The sequence below is a fragment of the Malus domestica genome, chromosome 11 (genome assembly GCF_042453785.1).
Source record: "Malus domestica chromosome 11, GDT2T_hap1".
In the NCBI taxonomy this organism is placed as follows: domain Eukaryota; kingdom Viridiplantae; phylum Streptophyta; class Magnoliopsida; order Rosales; family Rosaceae; genus Malus; species Malus domestica.
The window spans coordinates 10,043,755-10,068,356 of NC_091671.1; the positions used below are offsets into that span (position 1 = coordinate 10,043,755).

A 24,602-nucleotide genomic window follows, 5' to 3' on the forward strand; every position below is an offset into this window, starting at 1 on the left:
GAGTTAGGCTAAGCGGTGAGGATGAGCACGAACGAAATAAGTTAGGGAAAAAAGTTTCAAGTTGTAATTTAAACCTAGGCTAGGGAACGGGTTCAATTCCCTCTATTATAACAAAAAAGAAATTTAATGTTTACTTACTTTACTACTCTTAATTTAAAAATATTTTAATAATTATAATAAGTATGATTAACATCTTATTTGATTGACAAAGAGAAATGTTTTAAATAATTACTAGCAATTCTGGAGAAATAAGCTTATCTGATTAACAAGAGATTTGTGGTAAGACAAGAGTATAGTGGGAGAAAAACGTAAATTTAATTGTTAACTATGTGTTGCCTCTTAGTACTACGGTTTAGTGATATTCTTTTTCGTTTGCAAGTGAGAGGTCTTAGGTTCGATTCTCGTTAAAGGCGAATTTGAACCATATCATTGCTAGCCCATCGTGAGGCTTAACTTACTCCTCCACCCCTTAGACCATTTCCAACCCTTGACCTAAAACCTAAACTTTTTAGCCCAGAAAATTTAGGTTTTAACCCAGAAACAACTTTTTTGCTCAAATCCTTCTGACATAAAATTTTAGCCCCATATTATTAAAGAATGAATTTAAGCTATTTTTTTTCTTAAAGTAACATTTTTAAAAGAAAAAAATTATGTAGACTATCCTAATTTAATTTTTATGAACATTTTAACCTAAACATATTTAGATTCTGACAAATACTGAAAAATCACAAACCGACACCATGAAACTTGTTAAACACTATGAAAAATATGAAACACATAAAATATTTTTTTTAATTACTTTAGCCATTAGATTTAAATTTGGACCGTAATTTTTTTTTTTTTTGCCATTGAATTTCATCAAATTAGATCTTAACCGTTCAATTCAATGAATTTATAAATATAAAACTAAATAAAATATACATATATGGTGGGCCAACCTTACTAATCATGGGCTAAATTTGACTTTGTTTTAGGTTTTAGGTCCAATTTTAAGCTTGGGTTGGGGTGGATTTTGGAAGGGGGGAATAGAAGGGGAAAAATAGGTTATAAGCCAGGGTTGGAGATGGTTTTAGTGTTGTATCTAAAGAAGTTGCGGTTCTATTTCAAAATTATTTGCCAATGGTGGGAATGAATGAGGATCCTTTTCGGATCCTCTTTTTTAGGATCCTGGGGATCATTTAATCGTGTTCGTCCATCGTAAATCGTGTGGTCAGTTTTCGTCATATACTATTTGTATTCAATTTTAAATAAAAAGTTTAAAATAATCTTTGACTGCACGATTTACAATGAACGGACACGATTAAAGGATCTCCAGGATCCTTACAAAGAAGATCCGGAGAGATCCTCATTCAGTGGGAATGACCCAACTTATTAAAGTTGCAATGTTTCTTAACTATCTGATGTGAGAATAATTTACATTCTTACACGCCTTTACAAATGCAGAAATTTCAAATCTAAGACGTGGATAGTTCAACTAGGTGATGCAGAATACCTATGGCTATTACTCTTCGCTAATGGCCCATCTTGATTTGATATTATGAAGAAAGTTTCATATTCCCAAACTAATTGAAAATGGGAGGAATGACCTAAATTCTTGGAGAATCTCCAACCAAGATGTCAAAATGCCACAGTGGACAAAGAAAACTATTTTTTACAGCAAAAATGGCTCCAAAAGATGAGCCAAATGCTGACATAGGTTGAAGGAAGAAAGTCTAGTGTAAAAAATGGCAGCAACCAAGTCTGACGCCAATCTCTTCTGTAAACTGACTAATGATGAGATCCACCATAAATATAGCTTCTTTTGTGGCTATATAACCTTGAGTTTACGATCTTCAGATGATCTCCAATTCTAGGATTAAAACCTAAAATTTAGGTTTTAAACCAATCCAATCGTTCTTTAATGGTTGAACTTAAAATAAGTTTTGGGCTAAAACTTAAAATTTGGGCAACTTTAATCCTGAATTTAGGCTAGAGTTAAAAAGCTAGCCCACCAAAATTTAGGTTTTAAACTATCACAGTCCTTCTCCATTGGTTGGACCTAAAATAAGTTTTGGGTTAAAACCTAAAATTTGGGCAAATTTAACCCATAATTTAGATAAGGGTTAAAAGGCTGGCCCACCTTATGCGCATGGACGTGCCCAGAAAAGTAGAGGCCGCAGCAAGGCGACGCACCCAACGCACGAGGCGCATGAGGGTTGGAAGGAGGGCGACCCTCTGACGAGAATGTCAGCCACCCAAAAATTTATAAATACATATTTCATGGGGTCGATTTAGTGAATTTTCAGCTTTTATTGGAATCTAAATATTTTTAGGTTAAAATATTCTTAAAAATAAATTATGATAATCTACATAAATTTTGTTTAAAAAAAAAGTTACCGAAAAATGTAGCCTAACTTTTGTTTAATAATTTGGGGCTAAAATTTTAACCCAGAACCATTAAAGCGGAAAAACTATTTATGGATTAAGACCTAAATTTTCTGCGTTATAAATTTAGGTTTTAACCTCAACTATTAGTCTCAATAACCAAGTCATAAATATTACAAAAATAATAAAATAAAATAAAGTATTAACATATTGGGTGTAGTGGGAAGCTTTCATAGTATCAAATTGTCACATAAGCCATCAAATACAAATTTTGATGAATTTAACATCTCCATTAAAGACGCTTATAAGCTCTTTTCTTCACATATGCATTAGGTTTTCCATTTAATATAAGTGTGATTAGGAACATAACAGAAACTTTCCAAAACGGATGTAAAGGAGCCTTCAATTAGATAATACCCGTTGTTTGACATATGCTATGCATGTTAAATTTCGAATATACTCAACAATTCTCTTTCTACACTTAAAATGAAAAAGAACAAAAAAATTAAGAAATAACATTTCAGCACTAGAAACTCCAGCCACCACCCTCAATTTCTAATTCTTCTCAACCCCCATTGCTACCTACAATGAAAACCCCAAAAATATTAGCCATCATACCCCTCTCCTGACTTTTCCCATGCCATATAACAACTCCCTCTTCCACGCAATCCCTCTAACATGTCCGAATTCTGTTGAAACTGTAGACCAATCGAATTTAACCGTGTTAGACCATTGAGTGTACGATACATGTGTAGAATCACACTTTTAAAATTATCATAAATTTTTTCAAAGAAAAAAAATATTGACATAAATTACTCTTGGGTCTTTTTGATGGTGGGTTGTTAGAGGATAAGGTTCTTCGAATTTCCAAATTGTTGTGGGTGGTAGGGGAGGAGCCAATGGAGAGTTGGAGAGAGGTAGAAATGAGGGTGGTTGAAGTTTGGAGAGATAGGGTGGCCAGAGTTGCCTATTGCTGATTTTTTTTTTTTGGGCTATCGTGAGTGTAGAAAGAGAATTATTGGGCACATTTGGAATTTCAAAATAAAAATAATAATAAATTGAGTGTAGAAAAAGAATAAATAGGTCCAAATAAAATTTCTCATCTACTAAAATTTTGTTTTCAGTGTTGGATGGGCTATAGCCTAACCAAACTGGCCCTAAATTCATTCTGCACAACTCAATTTTTACGTATTAACTTATCTTTATTTTTGAGTCCAAAGTATTTGAGTGTTTATAATTTTTCAGAATTAATGTTTTTAATTTCCTTCTACATAAATGAATTATGTTAAAAGCCCTTTTGCTTATAGTATAAGTTAAGCAAAAGCATACGCTCATAAAATCAAGAGAAAAAGCACCAATTTCCTTTCTTTGAGAACCTTGCTCAGGAAAGTTAATCAGCAGGCACCAAAGACCCGGTGCTCCGTTTAAGAGGCGACCGGCTTTATCTTTCAACTCTCGATCCACTTGTTAAAAGCGATCAAATAAAGCTAACAAATACCCCATGCACGAAACCCTAATCTAATACTGGTGGAAGCAACACACAACCGACATTGCATTGGGAAATCCACTTAAGCAGGAAGAAAATGAATCTACCGATGTATTTTAAATACATATTCCTCAGAGTATATAATATCTACCAAAGAAAATGAATCTACCATACCATATACCTTCTCAGTTGAATTGAAAAAAGGAAAGTCTTAAAAGGAGGGCACACGTAGGGGGCACCACTAAAGCCTAAAGTACCATTTCTTCCTATTCCATTGCTTTTCAAGCTTTGTCCTCATCTGCTTTATCTTTTCACTTGGCTTCTACACCTCATATGGGCTCTATTATTGTCAAGGGTCATTAACTAACATCGATATTTCTTCAAATTGGATGAAGAAGCTCACTAGTGATCTCTATCAATTTATTCCCTTTTATCCAACCATATACCAAGACAAAGCTAATCTTCTTTACGGAAACATTCCTATCTAGGTCGTAACATAGAGTACTGTTCTTTTTTTATAGACTCATCGTCAAATAAATACTTATATTATTTGTGAATATAATTTACACATTTGATCAAACTATCAATTTCACTGAATACTTCAAATTTACACAGTTTGAGAAGATAACATTTCTCTCACAACAATTAATTGATTATAGTGACTAAATAATCTCAAAACATGGATCAAATTGGTATTAAATTTGATTAATGATCAAGTGCTTGTGTACTATCTTCACTCATATGATTGGGTAGTTAGAGGCCTCTGATATGAATCCATCTTATGAAAGTTGCACCAACAGATCAATCTCTTACTTCGATTATTGCATTCATAGTGGCTGACATCAGATTGATAAAGTGCCTTATCACAAAAACCATGCGTGGAACACATGGACGGTGAAGATGCAAAATCAGCAATATTATAGTCCCATTACAATAATCATAGAGTACTTCAAAATGGAAAATGGGTAGTATATATACCAGTACCGGACAGCAAAGTTTCCATGTACTAAAAAGAAGAAAGCAGCAGCAGCAGAAGAAGGAATCAGAGAGACAAACAAGGCCCAAGGGAATTGAAAAGATAAGGAAAAAAGGAAAGTAAAAGGCTCATCAAAAGAGAAAATTATCAGTAATGAAAATGGTGCAAGATCAAGAACAGATCAGAAAGGGGCCATGGACTGAGCAAGAGGACTTCCAGTTGGTGTGCTTTGTGGGCCTGTTTGGAGACAGGCGATGGGATTTCATAGCCAAAGTTTCAGGTTTGAAGGTGGAGGGAGACAAATAATAGGTATGGTAATCTGGAGATGGTCAGCTTTTGCAAGGAGCTACCATTTAACCAACATATATGGTGGTTTTGTTACTTGTAGGTTTGAACAGAACAGGTAAGAGTTGCAGGTTAAGATGGGTTAACTACTTGCACCCTGACCTCAAAAGAGGAAAGATGACTCCTCAAGAAGAGCGCCTAGTTCTTGAGCTTCACTCCAAATGGGGAAATAGGTTTGACCTAAAAAAAGCATCTCAATTGTTAATTCATGTTTTAAGTCATTTGTTTTGTATTATCTAACATTTGAATGGTAAGACTTTAATATGATATGTTGGTAGACTGTAAATTAGACCAATAAAATCATTTTTAATATATAAGATTTTGATTTATAGTCTGATAACATAAAAAAAAAAATCGGAATATTTGTCAGACATCCTAAATTTCAATTATTTTGAATTTTATTTTACTTGATATGGAATGAAAAATTTCTTGCAGATGGTCCAGAATTGCTAGAAAATTACCTGGGAGGACAGACAATGAGATCAAGAACTACTGGAGGACTCATATGAGGAAGAAGGCACAAGAGAAAAAGAGGGCCATGTCTCCCTCATCATCTTCTTCCAATTGTTCCTCCTCATCAAACATCACCACAACTGAAGGAGGAGAAAGCTTTTATGACACCGGGGGAAAGAAACCCAAGGCTTCATCAGGAGGAAAGAAAACTGGAGGAGGAGACGAAGTGAAAGAAGACGAGAAAAGGGAGCAAAGGGAGTACTCACTCGATGATATATGGAAGGACATCAATCTGCCAGAAGTGAGCAGTATTGTACCAGTTTATGATGGCAACCTTTCTTCTTGTCCTCTAATGGCTTCTCCGACGCCATGGGAATACTTTTCCGACTCGCTTTGGAAAATGGATTTAGAAGAAGAGAGTAAGAATATGTTTCTTCCTACACCAAGTGGTGATCACCAATTTCTGTCATGCTATGAATATGGAAAAGCATCTCTAACTGGCTAACGATGATTACGATCTTCTTTTCTAAGATTGGTTCATATATGTGAAATAGTGTTAAATTAAGGAAAGCTTCTAACCTGTATAATAACATGGGTCTGATCTGCTGCACCAGCCAGCCATCAGCTGCAGATCACTTTGTTTATGCATTGCTGTAGTTCCTATGCTCTCTTTGTCTTGTGTGTTTTTTCAATTTCCAGTGAGGATTGAGGAAAGAGAGAACTTCAAAGCTTGCTATCATGTTGGTATGGCATGTTCGTGAAAGTATAGTGTATATGTTTTTAAGGTTTAATTTTGAATCAAATTGGTGTGGTCTACCACCTTTAAATGTTTCTTTCTTGATTTAGCCCTTATTTATATGTTATTATCGAAACTATATGTAAGTTCTTCCGGAAATAAGGAACGGAAAGTATGCAGACATAAAATTTGTCGTTGAAATTGTTCTGACGAAGAAGTTCTAAATACCAAAGTTTTCAGCAATTTCACTCCAATCAAGTGTTTGGTAAATTGGAAATGATACTAGATTATCAGGGCAACAGAAACCATAAAAAAACAAGTTTGTGCACTTAATTAATATCCAAATACTTATATTTACACTCAAATTAAAATAATTGAACCATACATTTATAAAGAATTTTGAATTATGAGCATAAGAACCTTCAGGAAACGAACAAGGTTCTTCTATTCTAGCTTTCCCAGATACCGTTTTGCTTTTACTTTTCCTTGAAAATAAAAAGCTACAACTTTTTCTGCAACAAGAAAAGTAGATAAATTCTGGGTATTATGAATGAATTATTTACTAATTAACTGGTTGAAAACTAAGGATTAGCACGTGAACAAAGTGGGGATGAAATGATTTAATTGGGACATCAATTTATAAAAGGAAAACTAATGAAAAAGGTTTGAAAACTTTGAATTTTAATGTAAAGGACAAAATAAAGGGTAAAGTGAATAGTACCAGGATTGACTTTTTAGTGTAAAAATGTGGTTTTTCGTTAAAGTGAACAGTACCGGGTGCTTTTCGTTAAAGTTCCCAATTTATAAAAGGACCCAGCATGGAGAAAAACTCCTTTTGAGGAGTGTGGTCCAGGTGCTCTTATTATAAATCCTTTTGCTAATTAAACTAGCTAGTACTTTAGTGGTTATATGTCCAAATCCATTTTCTATAAACTTTGTTTAATTATTCATAGAGTAGTGGTCCATTTAGAACTGCACAAACATATTCTCCAGTAGCATCACCTTGCCATGCGCAAAACCATTTAATATTTCATTTCCTGATGAAAACAAACTCAGAAAGCACTTAGATATATAGAGATCTCCTAGTTAATTAATGATCATGGAAATTCACCTCAAATCTTTCCAAGAACACAGTTGGGATTTCTTTACTTTCTTTTTCTTTTTGGAATATAAATCTATAGGCAAAAGGCAAAATCAAACCAAGAACAAAAGGCAAAATCGATTTATTAATCATTTATACATTACAAACTAATGGTAAAGATCAAACAAAACAAAGAAAGGTATAAAGAAAGTCTGCCCGGAAAAAAAAAAATTCTAACAATGAGGTAGGAGTTAGGATTGGAGATCAAGAAGTACCAAGAGTGAACGTTTTCGTTATCTTGGATCTATCTTGCAAAATAACAGAGAATTATATAGAGATCTCAGCCACAAAATACAAGGTGGATGGATGAAGTGGAAGAGTGCATCAGATATGTTGTGCGATCGTCGTATACTACTAAAGCTGAAGGGAAATTTTATAGGATGACAATAAGGCCAACGATGTTTTATGCACGGAATGTTGGGAGGTCAAAAAGCAACACGTGCAAAAAAATGAGAGTAGCCAGAATGATAATGCTTTGTTGGATGTGTGGGCACAGGAGAAATGATAAGATGAAGAACAATAATATATGAGGTAAAGTAGGTGTGGCCACTATTAAAGATAAGATGAGAGAAATGTTAAGGGTACAAGTCAGCAAAACAGTTAGTAATACAGTTAGTAAGGTTGTTAGTATTTGGTTAAAGTAGTTAGGATTTCTCTTATAAAAACAGTATGTGTAATCTGCATTTAGTTAGTTAATACAAATCATATTTCTCTTTCTAAACTCTCTCTCTCTCTCTCTCTCTCTAAAACTTTATGTGTTCATCCTTATGTAATCATCATTTCTTCTTGATTTTCCCTTCAATTCTCAAACATTGCAATGTAGTTAACATGGTATCAGAGCCACCAAGCTCACGCCATGGATTCTGGTGGTTCCGCTTTTTTATTAGATTTCATCTTCTAGTTGTATTTTCTCTTCAGATTTTCTTTAGAAATTCCTTTAAGTTCTTCGGTGCTTCCGCGATCATCCTGTAACTTCTAGGTTGATTTTCTGTTCTTGAATTCGGGAATTTTTTAGATTTTCATCAAGTTCTTCACCTCGAAAGAAGATGGAATGTCAAATAAATGTCAATGCTTTGGGAGGAAGACGACGACCATTGTTCCTTCACCACCGCCGACCTCACCACAATCGAGCACTGTCTCTGGGTCGTCATGCCTTTCATGACCTTCGGCTATCTGTAATTCGTAAAAATCACCCCATCTGCTTTTGATCTGGGGTTGTTGTTGCTATATTCCATAGTTCTGTACCTAATGGTCTGCAATCTTTCTATGCGAAGGTCACTGCATTGGAGCACTTATTGGCTTATAATGCTTATGGTCATCAATTTATGGTGCGTTTTCTTCAGCGTTTTCGATATTGTCTGCGAATTTGATTTGTGCTTTGCTCTCTGGTGTGGAAGAAAGTTTAGACCTTTATGTAGTCCAAGTGTTTGTCGAAATGTCCACCTTAGAATTTTCATGTGAAGGTTAAGTTTTTCAGCCACTTCTTCTGAATTTCTTACGATGAATGTTTTTTAGTATTCTGTAAATCAATTAGTTTGCTGTTGTGGGCATGAAGTCATTCAGTTGATATGTTGAGTATTAAAGAGCTCATAGCCATCTTTCTTGTTAATCTTTTATGGGTTCTTGCAATTGTTTGTGATATTTGCTTTCAAGATTCTTCATTGTGTCAAGATCAATGTTTATGATATTTGGGATATTTGGATTCAAGAATATTCGTCATTGCTGGATTGTAAAATTTGTATGGTAGTGTCCAGTTTTTTCTACGCTTCACTGATATTCTGCAAGTTTGTTGGGTTTGATCTTTCTGTAACTCTTGATATATTTGGAGAAATGGGTGTGAATTCTTGCATTCTTGCATGTACAATTTTGTGGTTGTTTAAATTATTATTTTGTGCCAAAATGAGAAGTTTAATGTCTGCGAAGATTGTCCAAAGTGCTTTTCCTTTCACAACTAAGGAGTCATTTGTGAAAAATGTCTTGCAAAAGAAGAAAATTGCAATGGATGAGTTTCTGATGTCAGAAAATTTGACTTTACGACCTGGAGTTGAAGAGTTTATTGATGATGCATACAAGGAAGGAGTACCTATTGTCGTACAAACAACCCATAATAAAAGTGGGAATTAAATTGCCAGATCAATTGTTGAAAAGCTTGGCGAGGAAAAAGTTTCAAAGCTAAAAATGAATCTTATTAAGGAGTTTGTACAGTATATTTCCTTTCACAACTTATAATGTTGAGTCTAACCAACTCAGTTGTTAGCATGAATCTACAGTAAGTCCAGTTATACGATGAAGTTTGAAGAAGTTGTACACACTCGCTTAACTTCGGAGTTCCGATGGAACCCGAAGCCAGTGAGCTCCCAAAAGGCCTCGTGCTAGGTAGGGATGAGAATATACATATAAGGATCACTCCCATGGGTGATGTGGGATCTTAAAATCCACCCCCTTAGGGGCCCGACGTCCTCGTCGGCACACCACAGCCAGGGTTAGGCTCTGATACCAAATTGTCACATCTCGGCCTAGAGTCTACCATATCCCAGGCCCGCTCCACCGCCGTAGCACGATATTGTCCGTTTTGGGCCCTAACCACGCATTCACAGTTTTGTTTCTGAGAACTCACACGAGACCTTTCCAGTGGTTCACCCATCATGGGAGTGCTCTCGTGTGCTACTCGCTTAACTTCCGAGTTCCGATGAACTCCGAAGCCAGTGAGCTCCCAAAAGGCCTCGTGCTAGGTAGGGATGGGAATATACATATAAAGATCACTCCCCTAGGTGATGTGGGATCTTACAATTGATATCCGTATGACGTAATTTGATTATTTTGACTTAGTTTCATTACGATACCTTACTTGGTCAAAATATGAATCAACGATCCGATCGTTGGATCGTCACCAAACCTTAATGTGTGATAGAACATAATATTTTTTAATCATAGAAACTTACGGATCGGGAATCCGACGTACGGATCTTCCCTAATTGGATTTCTAAGTTTGTAAAATATATTGTTAACCACCACTTAATTCTAGTAGTTGGCGGATATCCGATTGTCAGATCGCGATGGGATTTTGGTCGACATGTCTCGAAACGTTCTAATTAATAAAATTAGTACTATGGAAGGCTAAGTAAAATCTAGTGGGACCACATTGGTTTGAGATTGACTTGAATATATGTGATATAGCTATTACCTTGATTTCTTATATTAATATCATCTGTGAATATGATATGGGTTATAAATGAAATTCTATTGAAATGTGAATTATTACATATATATATATATACACACACATACATACATACTATAGACCTATGTTTATTGAATGTGAATTCTATTGAAGTGTTATTTTTATTTCTGGCCATCGATCTATTTTCATTAAGTATGATTTGACTTATGCTTTGGAAATATGGTTTGTATTGTATGATTGGATTGATGTGATTAAATGTGAGGGCTAGTAGTTGACCGTTAACCTATTGTCATAGGGTTTGTTATTTAGACACTTGTTTCACATATTGTTTCCTTATTTCATTTTTTGTGTCATTCAGCCTTCTAAATTAAGTACTTGGTTCTTGTATTGTTTCTTCAAGCCGTTGTTGTATCCCTTGGTCTTCCACTCGATTCTGTTGAGTGATGGTCCGAAATCGTATCCATCTTGTATTCCATTGGGTGGTTATATATGCATGGAACTCCGCGATTTCGTTGAGTGATGGTCCGGAATCGTATCCTGAGTTTGATTATGTTGAGTGGTCCTGAATCCCTTCTATTATGCGATTTTGTTGAGTGATGGTCCGAAATCGTATCCATCTTGTATTCCATTGGGTGGTTCTATATGCATGGTACTCCGCGATTCCGTTGAGTGATGGTTTAGAATCGTATCCTGAGTTTGATTCCATTGAGTGGTCCGGAATCCCTTTGGTGACTTGCTTCCTTGGATTTGATTTCAGCTTCAGAGATGTAAGCTTCGACCGAACTGTGTCGCTCTAGCCCTGCATGTCAGTGTGTAGTATGGGTTATTATTTGGTGTGATTATTGGTTGTTGTTGGATGTAATTGTTATGATTATGATATACCGTTGACCAATATGGCTATAGATTATTATTGCGCCTCGTCGATTGTTCCTTGAGATGTTGCACGCTTTGAATTGTGAATTATGTTGAAATATGGTAGTTTATGTGATGAATATTCGAGTGTAGAGAAAAGTTAAACTACGAATAGCTTGATCCCTATTGAGGGTACGTAGGGAGTCTAACGAAGAGGTTAGATGCAGCCATAAAGTATACGCAAAATTATTATGCATTTGGATCTTGAATTATATTTTGTGCATACCCAAATGGCGGGGTATGTGGAGTTACGGGCATTTAGGGATGTCACGTGTCGATTTTGGACGTATGTCGGGATCGGGGCGTGACAACAGATGTTCTTCCAATCTCAAACTGGGTTTCCCCGGTTGAGATTGAGGGGGAGTATTAAGGGTACAAGTCAACAAAACAGTTACAAATACAGTTAGTAAGGTTATTAGTATTTGGTTAAAGTAGTTAGGATTTCTCTTATAAAAATAGTGTGTGTAATCTTCATTTAGTCAGTTAATACAAATCCTATTTCTCTCTCTAAACTCTCTCTCTCTCTCTCTCTCTCTCTCTCTCTAAAACTCTCTGTGTTCATCCTTCTGTAATCATTATTTCTTCTTGATTTTCCCTTCAATTCCCATACATTGCAATGTAGTTAACAAGAAAGTCAGTTAATAAGATGATTTGGATACGTGAACCGAAGACCTAAGAATGCTTCAGTTAGAAAATGAGACTGAGATGAATGCTCAGGGCAAAAAGGGTAGAGAAAAACCTTGAAAGACTTTGAAAAAGATTAAAAAAATACGAAGTACTTGGAGCTATCGGAAATTTATTGTTGTTGTTGTTGTAAAAACAATCAATTAGCAACACTGATTACCTTTCCAACAGTTAAAAGTTAAGGCCACTAAAAGTTAATACAACACAATAACTACCGGAAAATCCTTGTGCTCTACCCTGAATTAAATTTCCTATTATTCTAAAGCAACCACATGTTCTTTGTCAAATATATCTTTATATTATATTTCCTTTCTATCCAACTTTAGCATTTCAATGGATTGCACATCAGATTTGGTAAGAATTGTAGAGATATTAACATTATCTTTTTTACAGTGCCTAGATATGATATCCGAATCTGCTTGTTCCAGTTAGTCAATGTCCAGATTGAAGTTAAATAATTGATCATTTCCAGTTATGGTTCCACGTATACAATCAATCTGCATCACCTTTGTAGTGCCTACTTAAAGTACTCATCTTTCCTTTTTCTTATTCAACAAACCGAAAAGTACACAAAGTAGTCATGCGGCAAACAAGATGATCAAAACCAACACCAAAGTAAGAAAACAAATATTTGGGTTAATATTTGGCCCGAACAACAAGTATGGAACGAATATGGCATCTATTACAAACTGCATAACAGCTTAATATCAAGGAGAAAGCCTATTTATATCTACTTTACTTTTAATTTTCTCAAAGATATATACTTCCATCTATGTGTTGCACTTCGTGGTGAAAAGTGAAAACCTTATTACTATCGCTTTTCAACCACATTAAACTTGATAGCTTTGCACGCTAATTTGACAACAATATTTGGCTTTTCTTAGAAATGTAGAAAGTATTTGAAGCGCTCCTTAAAAGAAAAGCATGTGCTCGCGCACATGCATAATTAACGTTTTTCATCAAACATTGTCAGAATCACTTTTAGTAATCTGAAAGCATTTTTAGTTATTTTAAATACTTCCAAATAACCACAATATGAGCCTATCGGTATCAACATCCCAAATGTTAATACTTACAATAATAGATCAATCATGCAGAAATTTTGTTCCATCCATTCTCTGAATATATGATCTATGGTTTCAATTGAAGAATAGCTTTGAAAAATAACGGTTTAGGGCCACTGATTTAGAGCAGTAGATGTCCGATGCTGTTCGAAACTTCCAAGTTTCTGCAAGTATATACTCTTGAGTTAGAAGAGATTGTCCAGATAACTGAATCAACCAACGGAGAATGAATAGAATACATAGGCACAACCACATAAATAAGGGAAGATGAAGTGGTATTTATGCACCGTTTTTAGCTTCTCACATACTCTTTATATTTATGGTCATCGAATTGGATAAATCAAATAAAATCAACATTCATGATTAAACAAGAAATATAAGATGTTAATAAAGTGTGCCAAAATCACTTTCTCATCAATAAACATCGACAAACTGCACAACAAGATTTATAAGGAGGGTATGTGGACTTATAATTGAGACTCCAGCCCATCAAGTAGTTGCTGAAGCCCATAAATATCCTTGACCCACTTAGGCCCAATCCAAAGTGATAACCCAACCATCACCATTATCTCCCGTCACGTCTGTAATTCTTTTTTTTTTTTTTAATATATCGATACTTTTACATTAAGGGGATAGGGGTTCGGCTAAGCCAGAAAATGGATAATTTAATTTGGTATCGAACTTACCATCCACGAGATTTGAATATAAGATCTCTCACTTTTAAATGAAGAAGAATACCATTAGATCGTAATATTGAGTGGCACCACACGAATTCTTAGTCCCAACTGTTGAAATTCGCAAAGGCAGAAATTCTATATATACTAAAACCCAAACATTTGGTTACTGTTCTAGGGCAGTGTGCGGACCAAAATGCCCCTCAATTCGTTTGTTAAGCTAATTTTTTGCCATCTTTCTACAGTAAAATGACTACCTTACCCTCCCAAGCCACGCGTTCATCCTCTCTGGTTTCGATTTCTTTGGGTGCTTCGGTTCTCTCTCTCCATTATTAGTTTTTGATTCTTCTGGAACCTAGGGTTTTTTTCCTCTTCCACGCGGTCGTTGTTCTTGATGCCCGTCGTTCTCGGCCATTGTCGGGTTTTTCTCGCCGATTAAGTACGGCAGTTTTCTTGCTTTACATCCCTCTTACCCATGGTCGTTTTCTTACTGGAAAATTTTCCATCCTCTGCTTTTCCTTATTTATGGACTTTGTGATTTTCGTTGTGGTTGTCGATCTGGGTTAATTTCGAATCGTTTTTTTGCCTATGCGATCTAAAGTTCTTTGGTGAGTTAATTGGTTTTCTTGCCACATGGGATTTTAATTTTTTTTTTCCGTGGTTTATTTGTGGTTCTCTGATGTGTTTTGATTTTTTATTTCAGGAAAAGTTAAGGATACGATCAAACGTTTACTTGTGAGTTTTCTATTTTTCTGATTGTGTGTGATTTAATTTTTTCAAGTTTTGGGTGTACTTTTCTGATCTGCTTTGATTTTTAGTTTGGTGGCTGAGAAAATGTGATTCCATGTTTTGATCGAGTCAAATAATTAAAAAATAAAAGACAAGTGGAGAATTATCGTCGACAGGAGTGGGTGCAAAAAGGGAAGAAAAAAAGCATGAATCTGGAGGATGGAACAAATGGGTTTTCTGTTCAAATCCCACACCCAAATTAAATATAAATTAATTTCTTAATTTCCTTTTAATGGTTTGGAAATCAAGCCTTTTATTTTGTGCATTTCAGTGTTATTTCTTCCTGAGTTGGAAAGTTGAAGTTTCAACTTTTAGCTCAGATCTTAAAGCATCAAAATTTTCACTTTATCAATCCAGTTATTCCGGGCAAGCATAACCTTTATCAACATCCTGTTTTAGAAGAATAAAAGTCATTCTCATGGTCCTTCTCTGGTAAGTGGATAATTGAATATCAGAATTTAAGTTCTGTATTAGTGCATTTCATTGATGATAATCGAATTTTTTTAATCCTTTGTGTTTCAGGAATACATTGTTAATTCTCCGGACTATCGACCTCTGCCGTCTGATTCTCCTCAATGGTGCTTGCACCATTTGAACCAGAGGGAATCTTAAGGTTGATTTCTGCATTTGTCTAACTCTAACTCTATTTCCATCTCTCTCTCACATACAAACACACTATGTCAATGTTAAAACATCATCATTCCTGATTATTCAAAATTGGTCTTTGGTTCATTTTATTAGTAAATTTTCAATTCTCTGATAGCTTCTATTCCATGTTTTTTCGGATTGCATTATAGGCACATACTTTTGCATTTCAAGGTATCAAGCTTCTTCTTGCTAATAATACTAACTATTTGCACTCTAAAAAATTCTTCATTTGATTCAATAGGGTTTTTAATTTCACTTTTTTTTTGTCCCTGTGAAATGTTTTTCCAGGCTATATCATTGGATTGCAATTGGGTATGTTTGCTTTCACCCTCTTAGTTCTCTCATTTTTTTTCATATGGACAATTCCATTTCTTCTTCTTCTTCATCTTACTCTGAACTTCATTCTGTTTTCAGCTGTGGATTCTGGAGGACGTGCTATACACAAGAAGGTAAGATATTCTAGGTTTTTGTCCATATTCGGAATATCCCCAGTTTCAAAATTTTAGGGAATTGATTCATTTCCATTTTACATGTTTAACATTCTTTGGGGTGATGATGACTTGAGGCTGTACAAACTAGAATGGCTATGGGTAGGTTTGAACGTAGCCAAATTTGGGTAAGAATCGTGAAACTCTAATCCTAATTTTCTCCGCTTTTGAATTTAAGAGCAAAAATTGGTGTATTTACACTCTTTTTGGTTGTGAATCATGCAAATAGTTTCTTTGCAGGTATTATGGGTATTTTGACGGAATTAAGGTTTAGGGTTGATGGATTTTAGGTTATTAAACTTGGTTGTGCCTTCTTTTTGGTCTTTGCTGTAATATGTTTTCATATCTCAAATAAAAATTGTATTTGCTTATTTGGTTTTTCAATTTTTGTGCAAATTGGACGGAACTGATGTTTCTGTGTTTCTTCTTAGATTCAACTGATATCATGGTAATTATGCACCTGACCTCTATAGCGTATCTTAATCTATCATCGTTTCACTTACTCAGAGCCAATTGTTGGAGCTTAGTGCTCAATTAGGTGAATTCCAAATGCAAGATCCTCTAATTTCATCTTTTGTGGTTTCAGCAAAGATAATGAATCTTCTTAAAGCATCTATTTTTTTTCAGCATAATTCAGCTTCTCAGTTCATTTCTCAGGTGTAGGTTATCCTCATGTTCCATTTCCATCAGGACTACAGGTGTTTATTTTGGTTTCATGTGTCGTTCTTTAGTTCTAAGTCCTTCGCATGAATGTGTGCTGAAATGTAATGTACAAAACTGGTATGTGCTACTTCTCAGTTTTCTATTTATATGTTTTTGGAATTTTCGGGTGATGGAAATCAACCCGAGTTCATGTTAAAACAATATCATAATTTTCAGTACGGTAAGAACTCAGAACTTAGAACCTGTTTTTTCTTTATCTTTCCCCTTTTGAAGTTAAGGAGTTGAATTACTTTTCTATACATTTTTTGTGATCATTCACTAATAATTTGTTAATTGTTTTAATATATATGAGGTTGGATTTCTACTTTCTAAGATCCATTATCATCTTCGGAGATTACTTGATTTCATATTGTCAAATAGTTTATGAATTTCCATATTAAGTGCATCAATATGTTCTTGATAATTTAATTAAATGTGATATAACTTGAGGTGTGTATACCTTTGAAATACAATTTTTCACACAATTTCTATTCCCGCAGCAACGCGCGGGCAAAACTTTATAGTGATAAAGCTAAATCCAAATCCAACCTATTATCTCTAGGCCTACAACTCCCTTCAGGCCACTGCATGGTAAAACCCCCTCAACACTCAAAACCCCACCTCCCCAAATTTCATTTTTTTATTCAAATTTTGTTGTTCCTCATATCAAAATTATCTCATTGCAGGCCAGTTTGTCCCTGTCTAAGCTTGAGCAGCTTCGTCTCCACCAACGCCGTCAATGGAGCCTACGCTTCTGCTGGACACCTTATCTGTCAGTATTTTAGTTCCATTTGTTTTAAATTCTGATGAAATTTAGATAAAGATTTGTTTTTTAAATGAAGTGTTGGGTTACATTTTTTTTTTTTTTGCTGCAGATTTGCTGCAAATGGCACAGTTCTTGGAAGTTATACACGGAGCAATTGGTAGGTTTTCTGAAAGACCCAATATTTAATTTATTTTTTGTGTTCACAGAAGTAGAACCCAATATCTATATAAGGTATATTTTTCAAATTTATTAGGTTTATGGGTTTTGTGTTTATATGTGTTCTGAAAATTGAGGTCTGGTGCCGAGTGGAGTGGTGTTGCCTCTGATGCAATGGGTAGGAAGGGCGCATTTTTTGTATGTTGTGCGCCAAACCCATGACGTTTTCTTCCTGTTCTTTCTCTCAGTTTTATCTGTTTGTTGTTTTAGTTTCAGTTTAAGCACTAAAAACACTTATGGGTTTGATTATTTGAGATATGACGAGCATTCTGTGAATATGTTACATGGTGAGAGAATGATGAAAGGGATGTTTGTTTAAGCATGGACTTGAATGCATATTATGGCTATTGTTATGGATTTCAAGACCCCAATTTCAAATTCCCGAGATCAAGTAAAGTTGCTAGATAAGATAATTTAAGGATACTAGGTAAAGATCAATAACATATATACTTTAAATCAGTATTCTTTATGCGGTTCAACCCAAACTGGGGTAATCCAGTGACCATGATTTGAACTAAAGGAAGAAGGATAAAAGTATCACAATGAAGAACGTATAGGTTCTTCCTCGTGCAAGTATAATCTTTTCCTGTCCCTTGCATTCAATCAAGAACACTGAATGTATCCCAACCTGACTGGCTATCTAATCTGTGGAGAAAACTTATGCACGAGCGTTCACACATCCTGATGTCCAGGTTCTAATATTCCACATATATCTTTAAGAACTTTGGTAAGAAATATAAAATATGGTTCTGGTAAAAGCCTACAAACCTTTGTTGCCAGTCGTACTTTCTAAAGCTATAAGCATGCGATGTAATCAGATTCATTTTCACTTGAGAAAAAGTACGCAAAGAGAAATCCTAGGTTCTGTAGTTCTGCAGAAGTGCTTAGTTCTTGTGAACTTGTATGAACATTTATGAGGTCTGTTCCTTGTGCACAACTAGTTGCGGACCATAATTTTGAGCATTTTGTAGGTCCAAGAGTTGCCATGAGTCTTCATAACTTTTGTTGCTTGGAGCTTAAGTGAGGTAATTTGGTTTAATATTTATAATGCAATCAAATTTTGTTTAACTAAATAGCGTATTTCAAATTATGATCACAAACCTGTATGCAGGTTATTAGGTATCCACGTTATGCTTTTAATTGCACGGGTAGCTGTCCATCTTGGTTTACCTATCTCAGGTTCTACTCTTTCTCATTATGATGATAAATTCAAAAGTTCACATACAAGCATATAGTTACAATACCACTCAACAAAAAGTTATACAATACAAGCAGAAGAGGATTTTATTTTCAATTATATTATTTTTGTTTTCAACTAGGTACACTGCATTCATTGTCTTGTATCCTCCAGGGATGACTGGTGAAAGTAAGTTCATAGTTTCCATTAGCCTTGGGTTTTGATTTTTGGTTGCATGTACGAGTCCCCCTCCCGTTCTCTGTTGATTTCTTTCTGTAAATGGTCGGTGATTACCATGCAGCCTGGCTTATGTACCAAGCACTTCCTTTTATAAAGAAGAAAAGCCTTTCCTCAGATTTCTCCGCTGGCCTTTTCTTTCAGCTATTATAACTTTCTGAGGGTATGTTCTGATTTTTTTTCCACCATGATATGTTGCTTCTTTCCACTTTTCCAAGTAGGCACTCATGGTAGAGAACAGGTCCAAAACTTTCATATATTTTGCTGACTAAATTTGCACTTAGGAATATTTTCTCAACATATATATGAAGCCTTCAAGTCTAAAAAAAATTCTAGTAACCTAGGATAATTTGGTAGTTCGTCTGCTCTGCTTGGATGTGGTTGGGTTTCGATTAGTAGGTTTTTGTTGGGAAATATAAATTGAAGCGAGCTTCAAATTTTTGCACAGTTTATGAATTCTTAAACTTACCTTATTTCCTCTGTATTTATGCTTAGTGCACATAGTTATTGCGCTTCCATGTTAGCCAAGAAATGATGGACTCAGAAAATATTTACCAGTTTCTTCGAGGTTTTGGGGTGAACCGCCAGTTTGAAACCTGGGTTTGTGTTGGAGTTACACTACTAGGATATCTTTTTATTAACCAAATTTCCCCATGAAAGAAAGAAAATATGAAGTCCATAGTAGGATCTCCCATTTCAAAGTTCGTATTGCCAAGACCTTTCAGTGTCAGATCTGTCCAGGAAAAGTGCCATGGTTTTCTTGGTCCTCCAGTAAGGCGCCTCTATAAATATGTACTCTTTGAATCTGCCATGTGGTTCCTTTAGTCTTCAATGCACATGTATCAAAAACCATGCAACAAGGGGAAACATCTTCTATTTTCTATCAACGCCTTAACTAATGTTTCAGTTATTGTTAGCTTTTATCATTGTGATTAATATCATTGGATTCTTCTTATTCAGGTTTTGCTTGTCTGCTACCTATTCCTCTTGAGTATATTAACTGTTGGAAGTAGATGATATTTTGGCACTTGATGCATTGGATTTCTGATGCACGTAGTAGTGAAATTGTAGCTTAAAAATTGTTATCCCTCTACACAAAAGTGTAATCTAGTTAAAGTTCTATATGTGGTCCGTCCTAAGTGTTGTTTTAAATTTATGCATAACTTACTCATGATACATGTTCCCACTTCTTCCCCCTTGTCTTTCACTTTTGCGATCAAAGTCCCTTGCCTGTGGATGGTTGGACCAGATAGAACCAGTATCAAGGAAGCAGCCCTACAGCCTCTTGTTTAGGTTGGATGTTTGGACAGTATGCCAACTAGCAGGTATGCTTTTAATCTAAGTGTACATTTTTATTATGGTCCGCCAAAGCTATCTCTATGTGCATAGTTCACCCTAGCTTCTACATAGTATATTGCCCCATCTATGATTAGCATCTCAAAGTGTACTCTCTCTCACACACACATAGTTCACTGTGTACATTATGTAAACGCATGCTACAAACTACCGTGGATGTTTTGGAGTTTACCATGTAAACACTCGTGTCATTTGTATGATTATGATTTCACCATCTTAATCTCGTCGATCCAATTCTGTGCATCAACAGTTCTGTGTCATCTTCTTGCCTATTCCATGGCTGATAATATAATTACTCCTTTTCCGCAGGCCATTATTTACTCAACGACATAATCACAATTACCTTTTCCACTCAAGTTACTGTTTCAAACCACCCCCCCCCCCCTTTTTTTTTTTCCTTCCCTCCTTCCTTCCCTCTCTTTTACTGTACCAAATCTTTGGTCTCTTTCAAGATCTGTTGTCGTCTTGTCGTCGACTTTGTCCCTTAGCTTTTAGTTATTGGTTGCCAATGTTGTAGTTGGTGTAATAGGACAACTGGCTCTGTCTCTTCTCTCTAAGCTTCCTGTTGAGTGCTTTGGCTTGCAGGTTATAGGGTGGATTGTAGTCACGGATCCATGAGCTGGACTCTTACTCAACAGCCACTCTATATAGACCACAAAGTTGCCAAATTTTGGTACTTTTGTATTTGAATTTTGTTGCCAAATTGTGGCTCATATGTCATTGGTGAAAAAACTCTGTACTTTTAACCTTGTTAATAAGCTTGTTATCAGTCATAGTCAAAATCGAATTGTACGTCTAAATTCCAAGGTTCTAAAAGACACTAGGCACTAGTCGGGCGGCTGGCTGGAGCCTAGCGTCTAGACGGACTAGACGGATGTGTGTAAATCTATTATATTATGTGTGAATAAGTGTCTGCTTATACTTAGAATATATATAATTTCATAATAAACTACAAAATAGAATGACATATATATTATGAAGTATTAGAATAAAATGAAAACATGGGGACCAAGGATATAATGTGCGTTCATTTAAGTATGCAATAAGTCTTTTACAATTTATTAAAAAAATAAAATACAAAATTAAAGTTATATATTGTTTGTCTAATTGAGTCGCGACCTAGGTGGGTTTAGGCAGTGCCTAGGCTGGCGTCTCAGCAGGTCTAAGCACAATTTCTTAATTATCAAACGCTTAGGCATTAATCGGGGAGATGGCCAGCCATCTAACGCCCAGGTGGCGCTAGACGGGAATTTTTAAAACAGTACTAAATTCTAACTTAATTTGCTCATGTGCGCCCTACGTGCAAGGGTAGAAAGGTCATGTTAAACATTGAAGCTTCTTTGACGCTTGAATTAGTCTTGGAAGGACTCTTTTACACCTTATAAGTGATGCACGCATTATTTGAGATTGTTAAGAAATGTAACTACAACGGTATTATTAGGAGTTTTTCCGCCACATTAGATATATAACCTACACCACAACAATGAGGACCTTCATGACACTGGTGCGCCATCATTGTAGCATTATGTACCAAAAGTAAATTGAAATGTCACAGTAACAGTGTGTTTGGGTCATGAGAGTTGCTCTCCACTACCTAAAGCATCTGCTGCTTGCACATCCATCTTTGTTGTCCAAAAAGGCCAGTCTGTATTCTCTTAATTAATAATTAGCTGACTAATTAGCCTTAATTTTTTTAATCAAACGCATGCATGCCACTTTCCACCTAAAACGTTTTTTTTTCCTTTTCAAAAACTGAACACCAATGAACAGAAGAAAAAAACAATACAACTTGCACATCAAATTCAACAATTAACAACATCGAAAATACAAAACTTCACCAAACCACCACCCATTTCATCAACTTGAACTGAAACGAAAAAGAGAAAAAAAAGAGGAGAAATATCTTAGTAGTCTGTGGTGGGGAGCTGCTCGTGGGTGTCTGGGGCGATGAAGATGAGCTCGTAGACGACGGCTGCAATGGCAGCGCCGATGAATGGTCCTAGCCAGTAGACCCAGTGGTTGTCCCATGTCCAGCTGACGACAGCTGGGCCGAAGGAAACTGCGGGGTTCATGGATGCACCGTCAAAGGCACCGGCAACCAAGATGTTGGCACCAACAATGAAACCAATGGCAATGGGTGCAATGGTGCCGATGCTGCCCTTCTTGGGGTCCACGGCGGTTGCGTACACGGTGTAAACCAAGCCGAAGGTGATCACAATTTCGAGGACCACAGCGTTCCATACTCCGACGCCGGACGATAGGGAGAAAGCAGATGTTTCCTGCATCAAATCAATTAACATGTTATAAAAATTGGTTGTTTCGATTGAAAGTGTTAATTAGGGACAATGGGTTAGTGGCATACCAATCCCCCGGTAGCAAGCTTGAGGAGCAAGCAAGCAATGACGGCTCCAATCAACTGGGCGATCCAGTACAAGATAGTCCTGACGAAAGTGATGTGGCCACCAATGAAGGCACCGAATGTGACGGCAGGGTTAACATGCCCGCCGGAGATGTTTGCGGCGATTGAAACAGCGACAAAAAGGGCGAAGGCGTGCGCTAGGGCAGCAGCTACAAGGCCGGCCGGTGTGGTTGATGCACCGTCAGTGAGCTTGTCTGCCAAAATTGACAACACAAGATTAAGCAATGCGCACTACAACATAATAACCAAATAAATAAATATTCTTTTGCTAGAACAGATTTAAAATATGACAATATAATGTGTTTTGAGGGAATGTTACGTAAAACAAAGTGGAAAATGAAAATCGTGACTTTAACACAGATTCGTAAGATTCCTGCTTGAAATATATAATTCGGATTCATAGTTTGACAATAAATATAAATAATGTATTTGAACAAACATCACATAAAACGAACGGGAAATGCAGAGGGTGACTTACTGAAGGCCATGCCAGAGCCTTCACCAGCAAAAACAAAGATGAGGACTGAAATGAACTCAGCAAGAGCCGCTTTCAGAGCATCAGCCTGACCAAACTCAGCTGTGCTTCCCAGTGCAATTCTGTTGATCGCCATTTCGACTTTCGACTTAACCAAAAAGCCTTTAGACTGTCGCAAGAGGAAAATAAGCTGCTTTTGCTCACAGTGTTTATGGTTAGTGTCACAGTGACAGTTATATATAGGGGTTCCTAATGACAACTTAAACACGATGCGTGACCGGACTAGCCGGTTTCCATCCGGTGACACCGGAAATTCAACGACATGTACAATTGGCGACCACCTGTCATTGTATGAGTGGGCTAGTAGGCGGCCCTCCAATTTGTTCTCATCTTGCCACGTGGACGGCTGATGTGACTTGGAAGCTAGACTGATCAGCAATGATGGAGAAGTTTGATCACGTTCACCGGCCAATGTTTTGCCTTGGCGCCTTTGCGGTAGTCGGTCCTCCCCAATGATTGTTGTCATTTAGACCGACCAATATTATTTTATTTATAATTTTGTGGCTAAGTGTGATTAGTTGGTGCTGGCTTCACTTCTTGTCTTTTATCATGCACTAATTATCCAACAAAAAAGAGTTATCAACGTAATTATAGTGATTGAATTCATTTTCCATTGAAGTTAAGTTAGAGCAATATTGCATTGGTCAAAATGCGTGATCCTTCAAAGTTCAAACTCAATGATTTACTTATTTCCTACATTGTTTTGTTGTTGTTGGGTACATTGCTAAATTCAAATAAACACGAGTGAAGGCTATTACTCCTACTTGCCGTTTATTCTACTTGTATTGTTTTAAGAATTTCTATGAAAGCTCTTCTTGAGTATAACTGTCATGAGGGCGAGATGTTTGATAAAGTCCCAAAAAATTAAGGTAGGATAGTTGAAGGCAAAACGTAGACTTTTGAACTATTGAGCAAGAAGGTGAGTGATGCAAACATGGCATAGGTCATGTACTTAGCACGAAAACTTCATAAATTCGCTATTGATTGAGTAGGTATAAGGTCAAAAGAGAAAATGATGCGATTGTAAATGTTGGGATAATTGTTTTTTCTCCAAACGTTACAAGAGTTTGATTGCAAGTGAAATTACTTGTAAATAAACAAGTTGATGGTAACATTTATGTGAAGATATTTCAATAAAAAAACAAACAAAATGCTTTACAACGAAGCATGTAATTATCATATAAATTGATGTGATTAATACATTCAAATTGGGGGCCGCGGGGGAATTAGCATTGGTATATTCTTTAGGGTTA

At 36.0% G+C, this 24,602-nt stretch overlaps 3 protein-coding genes across 16 annotated transcripts; 2 read left to right on the top strand and 1 right to left on the bottom strand.

Moving 5' to 3' along the window:
* Positions 1-4,646: 4,646 nt before the first annotated feature.
* Positions 4,647-6,451, top strand: LOC103447750 (transcription factor MYB59-like). Of its 2 annotated transcripts, none has more exons than XM_008386946.4 (3): positions 4,647-5,106; positions 5,215-5,344; positions 5,607-6,451. In XM_008386946.4, exons 1-3 carry the CDS (start codon positions 4,980-4,982, stop codon positions 6,127-6,129), a joined length of 780 nt encoding a protein of 259 aa, XP_008385168.2. In that variant the 5' UTR covers positions 4,647-4,979; the 3' UTR covers positions 6,130-6,451. The 2 variants fall into 2 exon arrangements, with proteins under 2 accessions (XP_008385168.2, XP_008385169.2); XM_008386947.4 differs by having other exon boundaries at positions 4,861-5,135.
* Positions 6,452-14,169: 7,718 nt separating this feature from the next.
* Positions 14,170-21,323, top strand: LOC103429989 (uncharacterized). 13 transcript variants are annotated; one of them, XR_011572957.1, is made up of 16 exons: positions 14,171-14,624; positions 14,720-14,751; positions 15,163-15,237; positions 15,328-15,624; positions 15,742-15,765; positions 15,868-15,902; positions 16,373-16,479; positions 16,599-17,234; positions 17,330-17,415; positions 17,519-17,566; positions 18,597-18,650; positions 18,737-18,804; positions 18,945-18,991; positions 19,104-19,202; positions 20,262-20,364; positions 20,981-21,323. XR_011572957.1 is itself a non-coding variant. In XM_070807782.1 (15 exons), exons 4-9 carry the CDS (start codon positions 16,034-16,036, stop codon positions 17,785-17,787), a joined length of 363 nt encoding a protein of 120 aa, XP_070663883.1. In that variant the 5' UTR covers positions 14,170-14,624; positions 14,720-14,751; positions 15,163-15,237; positions 15,328-16,033; the 3' UTR covers position 17,788; positions 18,597-18,650; positions 18,737-18,804; positions 18,945-18,991; positions 19,104-19,202; positions 20,262-20,364; positions 20,981-21,323. The 13 variants fall into 13 exon arrangements, 3 of the variants coding, with proteins under 3 accessions (XP_070663883.1, XP_070663881.1, XP_070663882.1); XR_011572950.1 differs by having other exon boundaries at positions 15,328-15,418; positions 15,603-15,624; positions 15,868-16,479; XR_011572956.1 differs by having other exon boundaries at positions 15,328-15,418.
* Positions 21,324-22,164: 841 nt separating this feature from the next.
* On the bottom strand, positions 22,165-23,566 carry LOC103429984 (aquaporin TIP1-2). The gene is made up of 3 exons (XM_008368114.4): positions 23,293-23,566; positions 22,758-23,008; positions 22,165-22,674 (listed from the first exon to the last, which is right to left on the bottom strand). Exons 1-3 carry the CDS (start codon positions 23,423-23,425, stop codon positions 22,300-22,302), a joined length of 759 nt encoding a protein of 252 aa, XP_008366336.1. The 5' UTR covers positions 23,426-23,566; the 3' UTR covers positions 22,165-22,299.
* Positions 23,567-24,602: the final 1,036 nt, after the last annotated feature.